The 21,966-nt window shown below is 47.7% G+C and overlaps 2 protein-coding genes across 8 annotated transcripts in view; one reads left to right on the top strand and one right to left on the bottom strand.

The window, feature by feature from the left end:
* ddr1 (discoidin domain receptor tyrosine kinase 1) overlaps positions 1-16,272 on the top strand; it is a 25,050-nt gene extending 8,778 nt beyond the window's left edge. Inside the window, exons 4-21 of the mRNA XM_061289311.1 lie at positions 2,329-2,434; positions 3,795-3,870; positions 4,198-4,350; positions 4,418-4,565; positions 4,933-5,035; positions 5,570-5,756; positions 7,414-7,663; positions 7,872-7,997; positions 8,461-8,523; positions 8,639-8,805; positions 9,887-10,088; positions 10,374-10,481; positions 11,493-11,779; positions 11,920-12,047; positions 12,287-12,484; positions 12,551-12,821; positions 13,171-13,320; positions 13,405-16,272. Coding sequence (XP_061145295.1) covers positions 2,329-2,434; positions 3,795-3,870; positions 4,198-4,350; positions 4,418-4,565; positions 4,933-5,035; positions 5,570-5,756; positions 7,414-7,663; positions 7,872-7,997; positions 8,461-8,523; positions 8,639-8,805; positions 9,887-10,088; positions 10,374-10,481; positions 11,493-11,779; positions 11,920-12,047; positions 12,287-12,484; positions 12,551-12,821; positions 13,171-13,320; positions 13,405-13,545 — 2,864 coding nt within the window. The 3' untranslated portion in view covers positions 13,546-16,272. The remainder of the gene's footprint in view (positions 1-2,328; positions 2,435-3,794; positions 3,871-4,197; positions 4,351-4,417; positions 4,566-4,932; positions 5,036-5,569; positions 5,757-7,413; positions 7,664-7,871; positions 7,998-8,460; positions 8,524-8,638; positions 8,806-9,886; positions 10,089-10,373; positions 10,482-11,492; positions 11,780-11,919; positions 12,048-12,286; positions 12,485-12,550; positions 12,822-13,170; positions 13,321-13,404) is intronic.
* On the bottom strand, positions 14,622-21,966 carry flot1b (flotillin 1b). Of its 7 annotated transcripts, none has more exons than XM_061289317.1 (14): positions 21,814-21,966; positions 21,047-21,103; positions 19,923-19,998; positions 19,500-19,590; positions 18,654-18,797; positions 18,452-18,571; positions 17,679-17,774; positions 17,461-17,613; positions 17,210-17,391; positions 17,080-17,125; positions 16,863-17,000; positions 16,514-16,678; positions 16,363-16,444; positions 14,622-15,096 (listed from the first exon to the last, which is right to left on the bottom strand). In XM_061289317.1, exons 2-13 carry the CDS (start codon positions 21,087-21,089, stop codon positions 16,412-16,414), a joined length of 1,287 nt encoding a protein of 428 aa, XP_061145301.1. In that variant the 5' UTR covers positions 21,090-21,103; positions 21,814-21,966; the 3' UTR covers positions 14,622-15,096; positions 16,363-16,411. The 7 variants fall into 7 exon arrangements, with proteins under 7 accessions (XP_061145301.1, XP_061145304.1, XP_061145305.1 ...); XM_061289320.1 differs by having other exon boundaries at positions 16,363-16,441; XM_061289321.1 differs by adding an exon at positions 20,365-20,560 and having other exon boundaries at positions 14,622-16,444; positions 21,814-21,896.

Raw genomic sequence — 21,966 nt, 5'->3', positions numbered from 1 at the left:
TACCCTCGAAGCAACTTTGATGGGTCACACCCACCACTTGACCAGAATGTGTTTGTCAAATGTTGGTTTGACGAACTGAAGTGGAAGATGTCAAATGTGTCAAGTTGAAAGCGTTGTGGAGTGTCCACGTGCCGAGGATGATTTCGCGAGTGTGCCTGCGGATCGTGCACAGCCCCCCCTCCCCCAACGGGCTTTTTAACGTTTGCCACTCGGCCCCTAAATTCCAACTGGGTGACTCACTGACAGCGCCCCCTCCTGCTCGGCCCTTCCGGACTTTATCGCCATCTGACTAGAGCCTCCCCCTGCTGCTCTCAGTGATCTCTCATTTAATCCAAATCGTTTGATAATGTCTGCTGCGAGATGGTGAGGTTTCTCCTTTTGTTCCCGGTGCCACCTTGACTGGGACTGTCACAGATAACCCACATTTGCCAGCTGCGTTTGTGCAGTGTGAGGCTGTGGTCATTTACAAATATAACCCATCCAACAATTACCGTTTTTTTCCGTGTATAGTGCGCAAAATTTAACTAATTTATTGTCCTAAAATATGGGGTGCGCATTATACATGGGTAAAAAGTTTTTTTAATTTTTTTTAAAAAAAATTGTTTTTTTGTAAGTCTCAATGATCGTCACACACGCAGGGAGGCAATGGGTCCCATTTTTATAGTCTTTGGTATGGTCTTAACTAGGCTGGATGTAATTTTTTTTGTTGGCGTTGATTTCTCCGACTGCCCGTAAACGCACCACCGAGACGTTGAGGAACAAAAACACCCTTGGAAACCAAAACTTGCCCCTCGTCGTGACTCGGAGCCGCAACAAATGTTTCGGATTTGTGTAGGGTACATTGTGACAGACAGCAAACGAGCAGGTGATGGAGCAAGCCTTGTCTGATACGAGAGCATTGCGCTCGTATGGAGCGTGTTTGAAGTGAACAGCAGAGACGAAAGGAACAAGGCAAAGTGTTGTGAAATAAAATATTACCTGTAATACGGATTTAGGTAGAGAACTGAACTCTCGCTCTTTATATGGCTGACGTGTCTTGCGCATCCGTTCTGCGCATCTGTAATGGTGGCCTCCGTATGATATCCGGTTTGCGTGTGTGCGAGAGCGAGAGAGAGAGTGCGAGAGAGAACGCTCAACCGTAGCGCGCCGCCGACCGCCCAATTGCACCACGCTGGTAGCATTATTGTGACAGAGCCGTCGCTGAAATTTAGAAGATATTTTTAAAGTCCTGATGTACTTTCTAAAATTTAAGTGGACCTCAGTGCGCACTGCCCAGGGAGCTTAATTTGGTGCGGTCGCGCAACCGCAGCGCGCCGGGCGCTCACTGTCGCATTGCTTAAAGAGCGCCTTTGTGTTTTAGGATGAACAGCAGAGACCAAAGGAACAAGGCAAAGTGTTGAGAGATAAAATATTACCTGTAATACGCATTTTGTTATTTGCTGATTGAAACTGCTAATTAAACTGTGAATTGAAACTAATATGAAGAAAACAACTCTCGCTCTTTATATAGCTGACGTGTCTTGCGCATCCGTTCTGTGCATTTTATTTCACAACACTTTGCCTTGTTCCTTTCTTCTCTGCTGTTCACTTCAAACACGCTCCATGCGACCGCAATGCTCTCGTATCAGACGCTTGCTCGATCACCTGCTCGTTTGCTGTCTGTCACAATGTACCCTACTCAAATCCGAAACATTTGTTGCGGCTCCGAGTCACGACGAGGGGCATGTTTTGGTTTCCAAGGGTGTTTTTATTCCTCTTCAACGTCTCTCCCATACAGAGCCGCCTCTTTCCCGTGCGTGCACGGAGCGCGGTGGTGCGTTTAGGGGCAGTCGGAGAAATCAACGCCAACAAAAAAAATTACATCCAGCCTAGTTAAGACCATACCAAAGACTATAAAAATGGGACCCATTGCCTCCCTGCGTGTGTGACGATCATTGGGACTTAAAAAAAATATATATATATATATATTTTTTTTTTTAAAAATTCATAAAAATTGGGTGCGTATTATACATGGGTACAGGCTTTTTTCCAGCATCAGCATGCCATTTTTAGGGTGCGTATTATACATGGGGGCGCACTATACACGGAAAAAAACGGTAAGTGTTGCAATGAGTGCAAATAGTATTCATCACTTATTTACACGAGATAACACTCTAAACAGTTGCAGGGTTGGGAAGTGGCATGCAACGCGGCACCAAAGTTTCCCCAACAATGCGCTGTGACCGATGATGCTCGGGAAGGAGAGATGGCGTTTGTGACGTGGCTCACGACGGTTCTCTGCCTTTTCCTGTTTTCCTTTTTGATCCCGTTGGCCTTCACCGTCGGCAGCCGCTCAGTGCCGTTACGCCCTGGGGATGGAGGACGGCAGCATCCTGGACACCGACATCAGCGCCTCCAGCTCCTGGTCAGACTCTACCGAGGCCAAGCATGCCAGGTCCGTGAGTTGAGCCTTCCACGCCTCATTCTTTCTGCCATTTTCTTGCGTGAGTTGAGCCCTTTCGCTTGTCTTTCAAGCACAAAGCACCTTTTGGCACACTTTAACAACCTTCAGTCACTTTTCCGGCCACCCGACGTACTTTAAAACCTTCCGCTTCATTAATTGGCAAGACTGCTCAGCATCCCTCAGATGTTTTTCTTCCAACCAATGTCTTGCAATGAAATAGGACCTCAAAGCAGTTTGTTGGAAGATGATGGCAGGCGTGTTTTTTAATGACAGGAGCGGTTCATCTGTCTGGCAGAAAAATGCGCCGAGAGCAGGTTGGGCTTAGCGAGGCGCTAAGATGCACGCGTACCAGCCGTAGCCAGCCAGCACGTGGATGGGCAGCCGGGCGTGCGTGCGTTCGCCACAGAGTCCCACCATGTGCAAATGATTAGTAGCTTCCAGGAGACGCACAGGGGGTGGGGGGGTAAGACAGACGGACGGCGAGACGAACGCGTGGCAAAGCAAACAAGTGAGGAGGGATCGGTGCTAACATCACGGCAGGAATTGTTGAAGCAAGCAGTGGGCGGGGGGGTGATTGATGCAGAGATGATTACCTGATTGCAGCAGTGGAGCTCCAAGAAAAGTGAAGGGTGGGCCTCAATAATGGGCTCTGGATAGGAAGCAGTTAAACTTGGACAAAATGTATCGCATGCACACTTGCCAACTTGGAAAGCTGAAATAGGGAGGAAACTCTGAAAGACAGTTTAGTCTCCCCACCGTACCCCACATCAGGAACACATCTTAGAGTTGTACATAGAAGCACATTATTATTTTCTCATCGCTGTCCAAAAGTGAAAAATCTAACAAATTTCATTATGACAATTATTACCGCACGCACGTATGTTTTTCATTGTGTGATGCTGATTTCAAAATATCGAGTTCTTCTTTGGCCTGAATATTTTTCAAAAGGATGGTGGCTGCATGGCGATACGATGTTGTAATGCAACCTTGACCTGACCTGACCTGCTCATCTTTCCCTCGGAAGGGCGCGATCTCATCCGTCTGATTTCTGCCGCATGAGTGAGCAGCAGTACTCTCAGCGTGACGTCTCGAGTTGAGGCGCTTTGCCGCTCTGTGCGTGCGTGTCACAGAGTACAGCTTGAATCATTTCCTCTTCTTAGTATGTGCCGTACATTTTTACCTTTCCTCAGCTTGAGCGCGTCTGCAGACACGGTTATCGATTTACACGTGGGCGTCTCCTTGCTGCCAAATCTATCTGCCGCTCTTATTTCTGCTGAACGCCGGGTCAAGCATTTTGGTTCCATCTGGCCGTGTGTCAGCCAATGTAAATGAGACCCGTGTGCATCTTCAGGTTGAGCAGCGGAGAAGGGGATGGAGCTTGGTGCCCCGCGGGCGCTGTCTTCCCCGATGGATCGGAATACCTTCAGGTTAGCGCTACGCCTCCGTTACCTCGGAGGTTGTTGGCTCCAACGTCTGGAATCCAATGTGAACATGACTTTCTGGAAAAATATGCACTCAAGCATGTCCGTATTATTCGAGATGAGACTGCTGCTTTCTGAGCATCTAAAGTAGTGTTTGACCTTTTCATATCCATTGACTAGCGGGCACGGGCAAACTTGTGGACCGCGGTTGATTTTTGGAAAAAATGGATGCGCAGGACATTTGTAGATGTTAAAAGAAGCTGAGCTCTGCATGTCAACTAGTTGATTTAAATCATAAGCTAGCGCCGTAGCTAAGCTGTCTCCTTACTGCAGGTAGACCTTCGCAAGCTCCACTTCCTGGCCCTGGTGGGCACACAGGGTCGCCACGCCGACGGGCACGGCCAGGAGTTTGCCCGCAGTTATCGCCTGCGCTACTCTCGGGATGGTGTGAAATGGATCACCTGGAAGGACCGCTGGGGCCAGGAAGTAAGATGCATTTGAAAGACAATTTGAAGGCCTTTCCATCAATTATGCCCAACGACATTCCTCCAAGGTGGTGTCCGGGAACGACAACACCTATGATGTGGTTCTGAAGGACCTGGGCCCGCCCATTGTGGCCCGCATGGTACGCTTCTACCCGCTGGCTGACAGGGTCATGAGCGTCTGCCTTCGAGTGGAACTCTACGGCTGCGTGTGGGCCGGTGAGTGGCTGTCATGTGACCTGATTGCGCAAATCTTGCTTAAGTGTCCGCCCTCTGATGAATAGTGTTATTCTCCGCCACCCCCCGTATTTACGAGCGCTCGCGTCTCTCGTTCATTGTTCATCACTCTGTCTTGCCGCTCCGGATCGGCGCTGTCTTGCCGCCGCCTCATTAAAGTTGGCTGCCGAATTGGTTAGAGATAAGCTTGATTTGTCATCTGAATATGGTCGCTTTTACGCCAGTCGGCTCTGTTTGAGTGACTTTGGTAGTCTGCGGTGGGGAGTGAGTAACGGAGCCGTTGCTTTGTTTGCCTCGTGTCTACGCGCCATGTACGGACTCATTCCTCAATGGTTGTCTCCTCTCGTAGACGGGCTGAAGGCTTATACAGCTCCTGTGGGCCACGTGATGAATCTGTCAGGCTCGCCTGTCTACCTGAACGACTCCACCTACGACGGCAGCGCCGAGCAAGGGTAAGTAGAACCAGGCTCAACGCAGCACCCACCCGTGTTGTTATGGCTGCCGAGGGACTCGGAGGCACCTTTACTGCCCAGAATGTTTTGGTAAGCCGCCAGACAGGCCGCGTCGGGGTCACGCTCGCTCGTTCAATGGGCCCAAAATGTTTTGCTTGTGAGTAAGCCAACACCTCTTGATGCGATCCAGACGGGTTCTTGCGCAGATGGCAGGCAGCAGAGGTGGGGTAACCTTGTCGTGTTAGTACAGCCGAGCCGTGCCGGACTGTGCCGTATTGCCTTGAAGAGAAAACTGAAAGATTTCCAATTGGGTTTTCAACACAGATGAGATTCCCCAGAAATGCAAATTTACAAAATGGGCAAAGAAAATCGTTTTATTTTTTGACAAACTGAACATTGCGTCAAACATCTGGTCAAGAACACCCCTCAAATTGGAGTGGAACACCAAGTCATGATTCTTTCTGAACGTATCTTCTCAACCATTGCTAGCTTCTCCCTGTTTGTCAACAAATTTGCGTTTGAATGTGGGCGCAGGGTGCAGTTTGGTGGCCTGGGTCAGCTGTGCGACGGCGTCCTGGGAGGAGACGACTTCACGGAGAGCAAGGAGCTGCGGGTGTGGCCTGGCTACGACTACCTGGGCTGGAACAGAGACGTTCTGGCCAAGCCCGCCGTGGACATCGAGTTCCACTTCGAGAAGCCTTGCCTGCTCCGGGTCATGCAGGTAGGCGGCACGACCTTGACGAGAACATGCACACGTGCAGAAAGAACGCCCGGCAGGCAGGCAGCTCAACACATTGCCTCGTACGTGGATCCACTTATGGGTGACAAGCTTGGAGCCAAGTGCCAGGTTAGCGGTGCGCCGCCTGTGTTTCCTCATTTGGACGCTTTTCACACCTCTGACTCGTTTCAAAGGCATTTTGAGGATTTTATCGGAGCGCAATGAAGAATTTTCCCATGGCAATGAATGCAAATGGAATGTATCTGTTCCAGAGTCAAACTGTCAGTGTGAACGGCCATGTATCACGCTAATAAATTCTACTGTTTTACATTTTACTCATTTAGTTGTGGTCTATATCAGCGGTTCCCAACCTTTTTTGTGCCACGGACCGGTTACATGTCAGACAATATTTTTACGGACTGGCCTTTAGATAGATACATAAATAAATAATAAATTTATAATAAAAACCGCATACAAATAAAGTAAAGGTGCATTTCCATTTCGGCATCTCCACTCACTGGCAAGCACTCGCCTACTTCCTCCTCATGTGCACACACACACACACATACACACAATCAGCAAGGTGGCTAGATTTGAGGGGAAGGGCGTGACTTATTTGCAAACCATTACAGAGTAACATGGAATAGAGTGAAATGGAACAGAGTGGCAATTCTATTGACAATGTATTGTACATGTGAGGCAGTCGAGCAAAATCAAGGACGGTTTTTGAAATACCCCCCAGACAGATTTTTGGGGCTGAAAAGTAGGACATGTCTGGGGAAAAGAGGATGTCTGGTCACCCTAGTAATAGATTTAAAAAAAAGTCATAGAAAACGCAGAAATGTGAATTGAGTATATAATAGCCCCCCAAACAGATCATAAAAGTATCTCTGCAGCACTTGGAGTGATAGATTACACTTTTCTACACTCCCGGAGACTCCAAATACACAAGAAAATTATTTTAAAAGTAAAAAAAGTTGATTTTCCATATGTCCTTTAAGTCAAGTCAAGTTTATTTATATAGCCCTTAATCACAGACAAGTCTCAAAGGGGTTCACATGTGCAAAATTGACAATTATTCTCAACATCCCCTGATCTTAACTCCCAGGAGGGCAAGGAAAAAATAAACTAACTGGGGTGGAAAATTTAGAAACTTTGAGAAGAGACCACAGATGGGAAGATCCCCCTTCCAGGATGACCAGGCTGCAATGGATGCAGAGAGGGCACATTTAACACACAATGTAAAACAATTCAAAGAAAAAGTAGATGTCCATTTCAGTGAAGAGCTATAGGAAGGTGCCCTCAATTGTCATGGCAGTGTCTGCGAGGGTGGTAATCCGCCCCAGATCCCTCATCCTGATTGGTCGACATGAAATCCAGACAGCCATTTTCAATTTAGGTGTCACCTAACCCCCTCCCCGGCTGGGGAGGCAGGACAGAGAACACAAACTGCAGCTGAATTGGCCAATACAAGTTAATTAAAGGCCATAGTATAAAAATGTGCCCCCACAGTCCCACCTCTAGCTCCGCCAGTGGTAGTAGTAGGCTGATAAGTTTCCATGTCATTTTATTACGATACAGGATAGTGCAATATTTTTAAAAATTCAGTTGACTTTGAACAGGACCTCATCTGTTTTCTGGTCCACTGTCGTCTACGCAGGTGCACAGCAACAACCGTCACTCTCAGGGCGTGCGGGTGTTCAACAAGGTGGAGTGTTCCTTCAAGGGTGGGCTGCTGCAGCCGTGGTCATCGCCGGTCCTGACCCTGTCGGTCCCACTGGATGACCTCAAGGACCCATCATCTCGCACGCTCTCGTTGCCCCTGGACGGACGCCTCGCTCACATCCTGCGCTGCAGCTTCTTCTTTACCGACCGATGGATGCTCCTCAGCGAGATAACCTTCCTCTCAGGTAAGCACCACTACTGCTTAGAGTCTTGATACTACTCCTGCCACTGGCGGAGCTAGGTGGGGGGTCGTGGGGCCACTGGGCCTCCCTGCGTTATGCCGGGACTTCCCTGGGGTGAGAGTAAAAAAAATCAAATAAACGCCTCTGCCACGACGGCTCCATGTTGATGTGGTTTTCTGAAACCTCTTTCTCTCTTGTTCCTGTCCTCTAGACACTTTTGAAAAGGATGAGAATCAGATGAATTATCGCAAGACTCCCACCACCAGCTCCTCCCCTTTTGTCAACCACACCTTGGCCTCTCCCGCCCTGAGCCGCAGAGACGCCACTGCCGCCTCTTGTGAGTCCGGCCGGTCAAGCTGCCGCTCTCGCCGTCCTCCGCCTGCTCGTTATATAAAAAACATTTAGTTTCATGCAGTGAAGTGACATTTGGTTGTAGTGTAGTTTTGAAAACAAGCGATGGCACATTTAATCCAAGGTAAAATGGCAACACAATCACTTGATAAACTGACAGAACAATAATAAGTCATGACAGTCCCCTCCCAACATTTATAAATAATCATTTATACCACTACGCTTCTCGCCTCCTCATCCACCACCCAGCAACATGACGTTGGACACAGGGAGCCTGCCAGACAGCTGCTTTTTTTGTCTGGTCTCGCTTATTATTGAAGCTGAATATTTGCACCTGAGCGCCTTTGTGCTACTCTGGCAGACGTCGTCTCCGTCATTCTTTTGCTTCCCCTTTACCACCTCTGCTCATTCACCCTCCTCCTGTTAATCTGCTCCTCCTCTCCTTCCAGTGCCTCCTCCCACCACCACTTCCACCCTCATGACAGACACCACTACTAATTGGACGCTGTCAGGTGAGACAAAAGGAAAATGACTTTGGGCGCTCGTCCATCGTTCTCTCCAAACGCGGCCCTTTGTGCTATCAATCACTCACGCGTAACGCTAGCTCATTCGCCCCCTCCGGCGCAGGTTCCGAGTTGGCCGCCGTGTCTCCAAGGGCGGGGCTTCCCGTGGCAAAGGACGACAGCAGCGATGCGGCCGTCCTGATTGGCTGCCTGGTGGGCATCATCCTATTGCTGCTGGCCGTCATCGGCGGCATTCTCTGGAGGCAGTACTGGAAGAAACTACTGGGGAAGGTCAGAGTCAAAGTGACAACTCACCAAAGCAAACCGAATTTAAGGGTGTATTCAGACCTGACTGTTTGGTCCACTTTAAACGGACCAGGGTTCGAATTTAATGCTGGTCCAGACCTTTTGTGCAGGTGTGAATACACGCAAATGAATCCTAATGCGAATTAAAGAAACGGACCGAGACCCACTTTTTCAAGTGCTGTGCTCTGCGAACCAGATGAAAGAAATCCAGAAAAGCCCTTTCGTCCGTTTTAGTTTGGTACGGACCAAAAGCGGACCTAATTTTTTTCGTTTGGTGTGGTTCCTATTCAGACTGTACATTTTGCAAGCGAAGTATGTTTTGTAAACACGCCCACGCTTGTGACGATCTGTGCTCCCATTGGTCAGCAATGACCAGCCTGGCACACAGGGCACAGACCTGGAAATGGAAGAAAACATGCGAGTCCCACGCGCTGCGTTCCTGCTCTGCATATTTGTGCTGTTGGTTCGGATCTACGCTGTTTGTATTCACACTTGAAGCGAACCGCACCAAAGTGGGTGTCGGTCTGTTTCTTTAATCCGCACCAGGATTCACACCTGCACAAAAGGTCCGGACCAGCGTTAAAATCGAACCCTGGTCCGTTTAAAGCGGACCAAACAGTCAGGTCTGAATACACCCTTAGTCCGTATTTGGTCCGGACCAAACAAGCGGACGAAAGGACTTTTCTGACTTTTCTAACCCTAAAATGCAAAAGAGACTTTACTGAAAAATCAAAAACCATGATGCTTGGCCACTAACTTTTGTCGACGCAAATTTACTTTTTCCATTTGACAAGGCTATCTTAACAAAGCTCCTCCCCTCACTTCAAATTACTTTTTTTGGCACCAAGATAAGATGGTGCGTCGCCAAAGCATTACTTTGAGAGCCAGTGCTTTAGTGAGTTGTTCAGCAAACAAAGAATAATGTCATTTTGTAGAACTCGTGATGGTGCAGCGCCAATGCACTACTTTGACATTAGCCGGTGCTTTGTTCAGCAAACAAAGGATAATGTCATTTTGTAGAACTTGTGCGCTCATTCTAATGCTGACGTGGGGCTCTGTCGCGCAGGCGCAGAGCGGCTTGTCGGGGGACGAGTTACGCGTGCACCTCTCGGTGCCCTCGGACAACGTGGTCATCAACAACACGCACAGCTACTCCAGCCGCTACCAGCGCATACACACCTTCCCCGACGATCCCGAGCGCGATGCCGAAAGCGAGTACCAGGAGCCCAGCGCCTTGCTGCGCCTGCGGGACCACTACAACAGCACGGGTAGGTCGCAAGCGTTCGCCCGTACGCAGCAGTTTGTTGGCATGGTGTCTCCGTGAAGCGCTGCCGCATTGAAATGACTCAAGCCCGACTCCGTTGCGTTGTTTTTGTGTTGTCGCCGCTAGTGCTTGCCGTGTGCTCCACTTACATCCATCCCATCCTTTGGTTTTTATCCATTACCACGGGTTTGCTAACAGAACCTTATTTTGTCTTATTGTGTCTACTTGATACGGTGGCCTGCCCTGTACTGTACTGTGTGTGGCGTGGCGTGCGTTTGTGCTCTCCCAGCCTTGCTGTTGCACAACCCGGCCTGTCATCTGCTCCTGTCAAATCACAGGGAAGGCTCCAGGCCGAGCACCTGTCGGGCTCAGGAAAAGAGTCTCAATGTGCCCCATGGTAAGACACCTTGGAGCGGCCCACCGCAGCCCAAAACGTGGTGGATGCCCCACCCCCACCCTTACTTGAATCTTGCAGTCAGGTTTGGCTGCAATCTAGTGGAGTCACTCGTCACTCTTCTTCCTCTACGTCACGCATGCGTCTGACTTTGCTTCCTTTTTAACTCTTGCCTTGTGTGGTGGACTTTGTTTTAACAATAAACGTTCTCCCAAGCTGAAGCCTTTGCGAACCTCCTTGGTAAGCTCTCAATATCCATCCTGTCATTTGTCTGCCAAGATTTTTATGATTGTCTTTGTGCCTTTCATTGGATGAAAAAAGACAAATAACATGACGTTTTGCTTTATAAAAACATCTCGTAGTGGCATAGTACAGACTACGTTGAGTCAAACTATTTTTGCTTCCGTGTAGTTGACATTGTGCTGCTCGTTCTGATGGTTCTTGATGTCGTCTGCAACATAAGCTCAGTTTCCCTCGAGGGATTCCGTTTTTTTCAAATCTTGCGCCAACCTTTTTACTCGTACTCATACTTTCTGTGCGCGTTCTTCCTCAAATGAATAAGGGTGAGCGATAGCTGCATTTTCCTTGTAAAGGAAGACGCTAGCGCCTAGGGGCGCTGCCTTTTACTTAAAGGAGGCGCTGACTGGTGCCAGATCTTTGGTGGGTGGGCCGGAGCCTGTCCCAGCTGACTTTGGGCAAGAGGTGGGCTACATTCTCCTTTCCCGAGGCCTGAAGTCTTTTCAAGTCAAGTCAAGTTTATTTATATAGCTCTAGATCACAGGCAAGTCTCAAAGGGCTTCACATGTACAAAAAATTGACAATTATTCTCGAACATCCCCTGATCTTAAACTCCCAGGAGGGCAAGGAAAAAGGAGGAAAATTTTCATCTTGGGTTTCCCTTTTAAGGCCACACGTTTTTTTTCTTCTCTCCAACACGTCTTGTAACAGCTGCCGACAATGTCCAACCCGCTCGGTTCCTTGGCATTTCACCCTCAACATCCGCCTCTTCCCCAGGGTGCGGCTCAGAGTCTTCCCCGGATAAGGGATTCCCCCCGGTACGGGACGAGGCGCCGCCCTACCCGGGCTCACCTCCCTACCCAGCGTCCCCCCCGCTGCCTGCCAGTGTCCCGCACTACGCCGAGGCCGACATCGTAAGCCTGCAGGGCGTCAGCGGCAACAACACGTATGCCGTACCAGCCCTGGCCTCGTCCGGTCCGGGTGCTGACGCCGGCCCCTTGCCCGAGCTGCACCGCCAGTGTCTCGTCTTCAAGGAGAAGCTCGGGGAAGGACAGTTTGGAGAGGTAAGACAATTCCCAGTCTAAGTTCTCAGGCCCGACAGGCATTTTTTGGGGACAGATGAATCGATCGTCTTGTGATCACGGAGTGAGTGAATTTCTCAGTCTGGTGTAATTAAACAGTGTCTTTGTTGTTCTCATGCCAGGTGCACCTGTGCGAGATTGAGAACCCTCAGGACCTTCCAAACCTGGAGTTTCCCTTCAACGTGAGGAAAGGTCGCCCTCTGCTGGTGGCTGTCAAGATACTGCGGCCTGATGCTTCCAAGAATGCCAGGTTAGCTCATCACTTTAGGCAAATTTTCCATTCGTCATGTAATCTTATTCCATTTTTTTTTTTTTGCTCTCAAGTGGAACAATTGGAATACATAGTTTTGATGCATACTTAATAGCAGAGAGAGAAAGTAGATCGAGTTGTACATCAGCAGGGTGTATTCCAACTGGTGATTGCCATACCTGACAACAAACATTCCATTTGGACCTTCTCTTCTAGTTTGTACTCTTATTGCTTCTTAGGAATGACTTCCTGAAGGAGGTGAAGATCCTGTCCCGCCTGAAGGACCCCAACATCATCCGTCTTTTGGGCGTGTGCGTGAGCAGCGACCCGCTCTGCATGGTGACGGAGTACATGGAAAGCGGCGACCTCAACCAGTACTTATCCCACCGAGTTCTGCTGGACAAGACCGGGCCTTTGCACACCATGCCCACCATCGGGTAGACAAATTCACCACATTGCAACGTCAATATGAATTCCATTCAGTGGTCCATTTTTGCCACCAGGTACCCGGCCCTCATCTCTATGGCCGGCCAGATCGCATCGGGGATGAAATTCCTGTCCTCGCTCAACTTTGTGCACCGCGACCTGGCCACACGCAACTGCCTGGTGGGCGGCGAGAGGGGACACAGCAGCGCTGATGACCCCAGCGGAGAGCGCCACATCAAGATCGCTGACTTCGGAATGAGCAGGAATCTCTACGCCGGGGACTACTACAGGATCCAAGGCCGAGCCGTGCTGCCCATACGCTGGATGGCCTGGGAGTGCATCCTCATGGTGAGCATAGACCTTTGGCCTGCTAGCTAAAATACTAATGCTAATTAGCTAGCAGGTTAATAGGCAAACAACAGAATAGTCATATTATTTGTCCTCTGTGTAGAAGGGCTAAAATTAGTGCTACGCTGATGAGCTGAGAGTTTCAGCCTGATAAGTGGAATTTTAAAAAAAACATGTCTAAGGCCTTCATAATCCTCTATCGTACATTCTGGGACTTCGACAATCCATTCTATGGCTCTCCTCACCAAAGATGTACCCTTTGGCTCAAATTGTTGGGCAAATGATGTCATTGTAATTTTGCTGCCACGACTTGAAGACTGCTTTTGGCCCTCCCACCACGTATGAACAGGGTAAATTCACCACAGCCAGCGACGTATGGGCGTTCGGCGTGACCCTGTGGGAGATGCTGAGCGTGTGCCAGGAGCAGCCGTACTCCAACCTGACAGACGAGCAAGTCATAGACAACGCCGGAGAGTTCTTCCGATACCAGGGCAGACAGGTAGCGCTCCCGCACTCGGCCAATCCAGTGGCATCATTGCAAGCACCTCCCTCCCTGCCTCACTCGCGCCGTGTCCTCCGCCAGGTGTATCTGGGCAAGCCCGCCGTGTGCCCTCAGGGTCTCTACGAGCTCATGTTGGGTTGCTGGAAAAGAGACTGCAAGCTGCGGCCATCCTTTGGCCACATCCACGCCTTCCTTGCAGAGGACGCCATGAACATGGTGTGAGGCCGAACAGCGCTTCAACGAGCCACGTCAATGTGCCGACGTGCCCCGGACAACCATGTTTTGTACTTATTTGGTGGGCGGGACTACTGGAGACGCTGCTGGTTCAGTTTTTCCCCCCACACCCTCCAAAACTACAAAAAACTGAAGCTTGATAGGTGTAGATAGTTTTGAGGCTGAGCTACATTGTGTTGTGTAGTGGTGGTGGGTGCAATCTGCATTAGGAGCCTTTTCTTCTTACAAGGACAGGAAATGAGGCAAGAGGAAGGTGAAAGAGCGTCGCAACATCTCAGGGCTACGGCTCCTCTGAACCGTCGGAGTGGTTCACATTGCTGCCATTCTTTAAGTAGGCCCATCCTCGATTCTCAGCAAATGGCAATCAAGTCCAGACTGAGCCCAAGTTAATTGGGATGTTCGCCCTGCAATGCTTAACTGTGAGCATGGTGGTTCACAGTCAACCCAGGCTCAAAATGGAGGACTCGTCCTCCTCCTCAAGATGTGGTGTCTCGAACAGCCGCTTGGATATTTGGAGATGACAGTGTCTTGATACACATAGCTATGTGTATCATGACACTGCCTTGGGTTCAATTCCAGGGTGCGCCCTGACCCACGCTGGAACTATCTTTTTTGCCCCCAAGCATAGCCCGTTGGCTATGGTGCAGTTCCCAGCCCAACTTGACTCTTCTGAAAATGACGATTGTGGTGACACAATCTGCCAAATCAAACGCTCAGTCCAAACGCAATTTAGGCCTGGCCTTTTCAAACACGTCTGCCTCCTGCACTTCTCCCTTCCACTCACTATTGGGTCAAGGAGGATAATTTGGATCTTCGGGCCCTCTCTATCGTATTGTTTACTGATCTCAAATGGCCTCGGTGCAGTTTGAGTCCTTTTTGATACACTGTAGTTCAACTAAACTAGTACATGCTTTCTTTAGTTTGTACATATTTTTAAATGCAAATCTTTTATTTTCCTGAACTAATATGGAAAACCTTAGTGTCTCATGTGTGTAACGCTTGCTGCCATTGTGTCATCCATGTGTGCTGTTTATTTTTGTAGGCATCTCAATAAAGTTGAGCCCTTTCCAATAATTAAAGCAGAACTTTATTTGTCGAATGTCACTTTAATACAGATAAATGCTGCACATTTAACATTATCACTGGGGCTACACATGCTTTGTTGTAACATAATAAAAAGTAGATGTTTAAAAAGGGTTACACTGAAAAATGAAGAGGCACCTGCAGTGGCGGCATGATGGCTCGCATATAGGCTTGCACAAACTGGAAGCTTTCCATAGGATTTGTCGGGAATACATCGAAATGTTGACTTATGCTTTCCTATCTTAACTGCCCATGGAAATTTTCCAGCCCTTTGTGACAGAACCTATTCAGATATAAGGTGATTTTTTTTTTTCTTCTTCTTCCCTGATTCGTAACAGGTTGAGCGCATGAGCGCTGAGGTTTGACGAGGAGTTGAAGCAGGCAGGCACTTCACGGTGATGACATGCATCCATCCAGCTTTGGGTCGTTAGTAAAGCGTTAAAAACTGAAACCAAACTGAAGTAGAAAAACCTCTAGGTGAGCCTAACAACATCTTTATACTCGTAGACAATTAGTCATCAAAGCAGCGTGGCCGAGTTCGTAACGTTGACGTACATGAACAATCCAAAACACTTGCTATAGCTTTCAGGAGGTGCCACGAGCAGCCACGTACTCCCAACTACCGCCTCCTCTCAAATTAAATTGCATATTAAAGAGGATCTTGGTCACATTAAAAAGAAAATTCTCACTTTTCTAAGAATACATGTTATAAGTTGAAATAGAATAAATGTATCTATTAAGACTGTGAGCGGGGAAAAAAGAATTAATTTGTAAGAATTTATGCCGTTCAAGTTTTTATTTTCAGAGAAAAGGTATCATTTTTTGAGGAAACATGTACTTTTGTCCTGATAAGCATTTCACTCAGCAATATTATAGTCACAAATCTTCATATGATTTTGATTGGACTTTTCACTGTAACCTGGTGACTATTCTCCTGTAATATTCCAATGTTAATGAAATGCCACACTTTTATTCTACCATTATTCTCGTAGCGTCCACATCAAATTTTTCTTAACATTACAAACTTCTCTGAATTTGATGACTTTCACACTAAAGAATGCAGCATTATTCTCTTAATGTTACAGTATATTAGTTTAGTTTATTGTTTAGCACATATTATATCAATAACTGTGCAAGGAGGGAGACGAAGCCTAGGGCTTGTAAAGAGCTCCACTCCTTCTAACCCCCAATTCCAACCCTTAATGCTGAGTGCCAAGCAGGGAGGCAATGGGTCCCATTTTTACAGTCTTTGGTATGACCCGGCCGGGGTTTGAACCCACAACCTTCCAGTCTCAGGGCGGACACTCTAACCACTGAGTTGGTTATATTATATATTTTATTCCGCTAAACCGTTTAGTTTATTCCTAAAATCACAACATGTTGAAACTTAATTCTCTAACTCGCATGAAAATGATCGTTTTTGTCTCATGACTTTTTGTCCTGGAAAAGTTACCACTTGTTCTTTTCAGTGTGGCCCGATGACTCTCTGTAGCTGAGCTGAGCTGGCGGTAACAACATGCATTGCAAACACTAACTTGATTTCACAGACCAGCATAGCGGACAGAAAGCTCGTCCAATTGACAAACTTTACCCATTGACTCTTTTTGAGGCTTTGCAGCGTAACGGATTTTGCCCGGTGGGTAAAAAGCACTTGTGGGAGATATGACAAGGAGGTCAAAAAACAGAGACGGATACGCGCGGTTGGATATGGCTGAGACTCACACACGCAGGGAGGTGGGGAGAGGACGTCGTATGACTGGTCAATGGCGAACTAATGCACACGGACGGCCTGCCCCGTCACCTGCTGATGGGAGGTACGGCGTCACAAGTCAAACCACAATCGAGCCGGCTTCTGTGAAACCACGACGCCTACCTGGGAGATGTCCACTCCGGTGAGCTTCTCCACCGCCGAGGGCACGCGGGTCATAATCTCCAGGACCTCGCCGGCCAGCTTTGCGGCGCCCACATCCGCTCCGCCGCTGGACACCATGGTGACCTTCTGGGCCAACGAAAGTGGCTTGCTGATCTCTTCCGCCATCTACGGGGATGAAGACAGTGAGGCAAAACCGGTCTGCTGGTGAAAGTTCGCAGAATGACAAAGCGTGCGCCGCGATGGACAAAACTCCGGCAACGCCCCCGAGATCCTCGTCTTTAGCTTTGCTTGAGCTGCTCCTGCTGATGCGCAGAAGCACACGTAGGTGTAACTTCAAAATGGAACTGACCAGAGGAAGCTTCTCCAGCAGCATGTCCACCATGGCTCCCTCTCCATACTGCTTGAAGGCCTCGGCCTTCTTGGCCATCTGCTCAGCCTCGGCGCGACCTTTGGCCTCCAGGGCAAAGGCCTCCGCCTCTCCCGTCATCTGCACGCATGCACAAGACAAAGGAGAAGATTGTCAGGTACGTGCATTTCTCTCAACGACTAATCCCAAAGAGACTCACTCTGATGGACTCGGCCTCGGCCTCTGCCTCCATGATGAGCTGCAGGCTGTTGGCGAGGAGACAACCAGAAAACGTCCTCAATGCAAATCGTTTTGGATGGCCACTCACGTTCTTGCTGTTGGCGCTTTACCGCTGAGCCTCGGCCAGCTTCTCCAGACGATACTTCTCGGCCTCAGCGGGCTTCTTGACCTTAGCCTCCAGCTCCTTCTCCTTGCGGACAATCTCTTGCTCCTGCAGCATGATCTGCTGGCTGCGCTCCACCACCTGCACTTGCATCTTCTCCTCCTCGATGCGCTGCTTGGTCTTGGCCACCTGCCGGGACAAGTGCGGCCAAGGGCCAGAGACGAGCTTCCATCTGGCGAGACGAGGCGAGTGGGGTACCTGAAGCTGATAGGCCATTTCCGACTCCGCCTTCTTAGTATTGACCTCCATGTCATAGGCCGACTTCTTCAGCTCGTAGTCCCGCTGGGATTTAGCCATCTCGATCTCATTCTTGTACTGAGCGGAAACCTTCTCCTGCATGGCCTGGGCTTCCTACGCACGCAACAGCAACCTTTTGCTCACTCTGACAAGGACTCAAGTACAGATGACTTTCTTACCCTGATGACGGAGTCCCGTTTGTACTGAGCCTCTCCGATCCTGGCGTCCTTCTGCACCTGGGCCGTCCGGGCCTTACCCAGCGAGTGGAGGTAATCCTGAAGGTAACGCACGTACAGCTGGATGTAAATATTCTGCCTAGAGATGTATTTGCGTAACGACATGATGATGCTTATTATAAAACTGCATTGTGAGCTACTCCTAACATTTTGGTTGCCTTGTCATTCTACTACAATCCTCCTTGTGACTAATGGCAAATGGTTACCATGGTAGCACTTGGCGCTAATTTGTCACTAATGTACCGAGCGGTTGAGGGAGTCAATAACTTCAGTGCATTAGCGCTCAGGGGCATCACAAATGCTAAAAGCTTCATGAAAAGACAAGAAAGATGCAGGTCCGGTCCGCATCGACAATTGGGACAAAGGGTACTGCATCGGGATTGTTGCAAATTTGTATTTGCATAGTCTTGATGTGACCGTCTGCTTGCCTTGTTTCCCACTTTAAGAATAGCGCCATGTGAATGCGTGTCAATGAATGCTGGCGGCGGGGCTCATGATCGTGAGACTTGTTTTCATTCAAACGATAATGCTAGCTCGCAAAGCCTATTACACAACAGATGTGTGGTGTTGTACGCTAACGGACTTGAGTTGTGCACAACGTGTAACTATGCGCTGTGTTCAAAGTTCAGGTGGGGATGGCAATAAACTGCTTTAAACAAGCTGTAAAACTCAAGTTTGCTGACATCATCTAGCGCTGGTTCCTCTGAAGCGTCTACCTGATCATCATGGACATCTTTGAGGGTGTAGCTGACCACTCCAATCCCCATGTTGACTAGGTCCGAGGAAGCCACCTTGAAGACCTGCTCGGAGAACTTCTTGCGGTCCTGGTAGATCTCCTGTGGCGGGTGAGGGATGCGTTTTAGTTGTCGCGAGTGCTTGTCTTACCATATTGTATAGTATGTGAAATGACAGCCTAACCTCCACGGTGAGGTGAGCAATGATGGCCCTCTGGTGGCCCTCCAGCGTCTCTAGGGCGATCTGGGCAATCTCGGGCTCCGACTTGCCCATGAACATCTGGCAGGCAGTCGCTAGCATCTCCTTGTTCTGGCCCTGGATCTTCACCTGTGATGTGGAAAGGCATCATGAGATGCCCCCTTCATGAGACTGTCAGAGCCCTGGAGAGCTCCATCAGTGACTGTCACCCACGATGCACCACCGAGAGGCATCGCAGGTCCTTCCTCCCTTTCTCATCAGACTGTAAAACCAGGCCGATCACTGTAGCTAACGGACAATAATAACGTGCAATAACCATATGTGCAATCATATGTGCAATATGTGTCCATATTTTTTAATTATATATATCTTTTACTTTTTAAAATCTTTTACCCCCTTCCCCGCATGCGTGTGTGTGTGTGTGTATATGTTAAGTGTACTGCTGCTAACACTGGAGTTTCCCCATTGAGGGAATAATAAAGGATTATCTAATCTAATCTAATCAGTGGAATTTGACTACAGTTTACATTTTGACCATGACAATTGTGCTCCTGAAAATGATTTGACACAAACTGATCAATATGGGAAAAAAAAGGATCTGCCTTCGAGGTTAAATGCATTTTTTGTTTTTTTTAATTGTGGTCAGAGCGCATCATACGGAGATCTGTTTTATTTAACATGTGACAGACTGTAGCCATGAAACTTTGCATCGGCTGATGAAGGCGAAGTTTAAAAAAAAAAAAAAAAAGGATATTTTCTACGTCCATTTAAACCAGGTGTGACCTTTGACACCCCCCACCCCACCCACCGATCCAGCCTTTCAACTATTACCTGAGCAATGCCCGTGACAGAGATGGGGACACCATGGCGGGTGTACACTTTGTCGCTCTTCACGTTCAGCGTCAGTGTGTTCAGCATGATCCTAAAACAGAAAAAGATGCAAATGGGCGTGGGGCGCAAAATATTTTCAAACAAATCAACCAAGAGGATTGGCGCACGGCAACAGAGAAGAAAAATCTAATAACGGGTTTGTGCCATTACACAAGAGGATGTGAGAAGCAAAGCCAGAGAGAAGTAACTCAATTATTCACCACTCTCCTGGGCCTGTGATGACCAGCAAGACCAGGAACAGCATTTATACTTATCTCCCACCATCAACGAGCCGAATGTTTCAGGACCTTTTTTTTTTTTTTTTCAGCTCAGCCCAACCACCCAAAGAATACAAAAGACAAACAAGAAGAGTAGCGCAATCACCTCTGAATCTGTTGAATACATGGGATGACAAACACTCGTCCTCCGGCGATCATGAGAGGAGGCGAGCGGCCAAAGCCTGCGAGTAAAGACAAGGTCGCACAACACAAACGTGACGTCTTACTGTTCCAACTTGGCTGCATTCAAGTTGCAAACTTTCAGAGGAAAAAAACTACCTCTGTTAATCCATCATGTTCTTACACAGGGATTCATGAGCCAAACTCAACAGTAAAAGTCTAAACAAGTGGTTCTTTGTTGGAGGTGCCAAACCCCACCAGTTTCATATGCACATTCACCGAACCCCTCTGTGGTGAAAAATAAAATTGTTTTTTCAAATTCAAGACATCAGTGTTTTTACTGGTGCACAAAATGAGCTGTGCATGAACATCCCTTTGTTCAAAGAACAAAACCAACACAATGCATGAACTCGAAACAAATTACAAACCTGCAAATCAGCATGACTTCTGCTGTTGCCTTTGCGAGACCACTTCAGATATGTGTCATCACGAATTTACACGCTAAATCAGGTGTGTTCGGTCCTCTGCAGAAGAGGCTCTGCTGAACCCCTGAGATTGACTCACCAAACCCCTAGGGTTTGCTCGAACCAGGTTCAAAACCACTGGTCTAAACGTATATTTATCCTGTAATAAGCATACAAATACATACTTTAACGTAACTTTAACTGAACAAATTATAGTAAACATCTTATTCAAAAATATGAAATAACCTACTGCAATATTGATCAAAGGGAATTGACAGTATTATGGGTTTATTTTAATGTGAAACTTCTAAATGAAGAAATGCAAATGAGTCCAATAAAAATGAAACCTACATTAAGTTTTACCTTTTGTGTGATGGAATGAGGCCACACTGCTAAGTGAACCCAAGGATTTAAATATTTAAAAAAAAAAAAAATCAAGAAAACCCCCCACTTCATTTAGTTGTTCCGTTAGCACAATAAAATGACAGCCCATGGCTAAACTGAACCTAAGAATAGTCATATTATGAATTCATAACTGTTTCAATGTTTGAATAAAGACAGAACATGAACGGACAAATCTCGTAAAAGTAAAACAAAATATAATTTTATATACGAGATTAAAAACACAGTAAATCGCATAGTTTACCTGAGACCACCATGGCTTCATTGGGTCCACACGTGTAAAACATTTTTGCTGCTTTTGCTTTAAAACACAAACAAAACCCTTATCAGAACTAAAAACACAACAACGATTACTTTAGATTATTTTTTTAAACCATTTTAATATGTAGTAGTGGTAAAGATTGAAACCAGAGGCGTAGCCAGGAATTTTTCCAGTAGGGAATCTAACATCACCCACGCCGTTCGCTGATCGCCAAAACAACATCCGGGTCAGGGAGGCAAACGGTGAATGGATAACATCGCGCACGTAGAATAGCGCAAGCACATTCGCGCAAAACTGAAAGAAAAAAACGGCATGAAAATGAAGAATCGAAAAAGCTCGATTTTTTTCCACCGGGGCGCAGGGAGTCCGAACCGGGGCGCCTCTGATTGAAACGTCTTATCAGGATCAATCAGCGTGCAATAAATTTGATGATTCAAGAGCGCCGCACTGACATGACCACGCCCCCAAGAAATAAACCCAGAAAACAGCATGAATTTCGATAAATTAGAATGTTACATATCAATTAACAGAATGGTTAAATTTATTTAAAACACGTTTGATAAAATTAAACACATTTAAATGGCACTGGTCCGTGTCGAAAGGCTGGCCCAACATACTCCACATAACCCCTCCTCCACATTCCGAGAAGCCTACCGGGCTACATACGTACACTACGACGACTTACTTGTGTTTTAGAAGAATGCAAATTCTTACGACTACTAAATCGTTGGCCCGTATATTTAACTTACCCTTATTCGTCGGGCAGAGTAAAAAACAAACGGGCTTTAATCGCGTTGGGGGTAGATCAAGAAAGGGTTGCTGTTTGCCGTCAATCGAAGCGACAAAAATGTCGACCAGACCGGAAGTACATGGTGGCCGCGCCCATTATAGTAACGATACTC

The sequence above is a fragment of the Syngnathus typhle genome, linkage group LG10 (genome assembly GCF_033458585.1).
Source record: "Syngnathus typhle isolate RoL2023-S1 ecotype Sweden linkage group LG10, RoL_Styp_1.0, whole genome shotgun sequence".
NCBI lineage: Eukaryota > Metazoa > Chordata > Actinopteri > Syngnathiformes > Syngnathidae > Syngnathus > Syngnathus typhle.
Note: the sequence above shows the minus strand (reverse complement) of the source record. Positions and strands in the feature narration are given on the sequence as shown.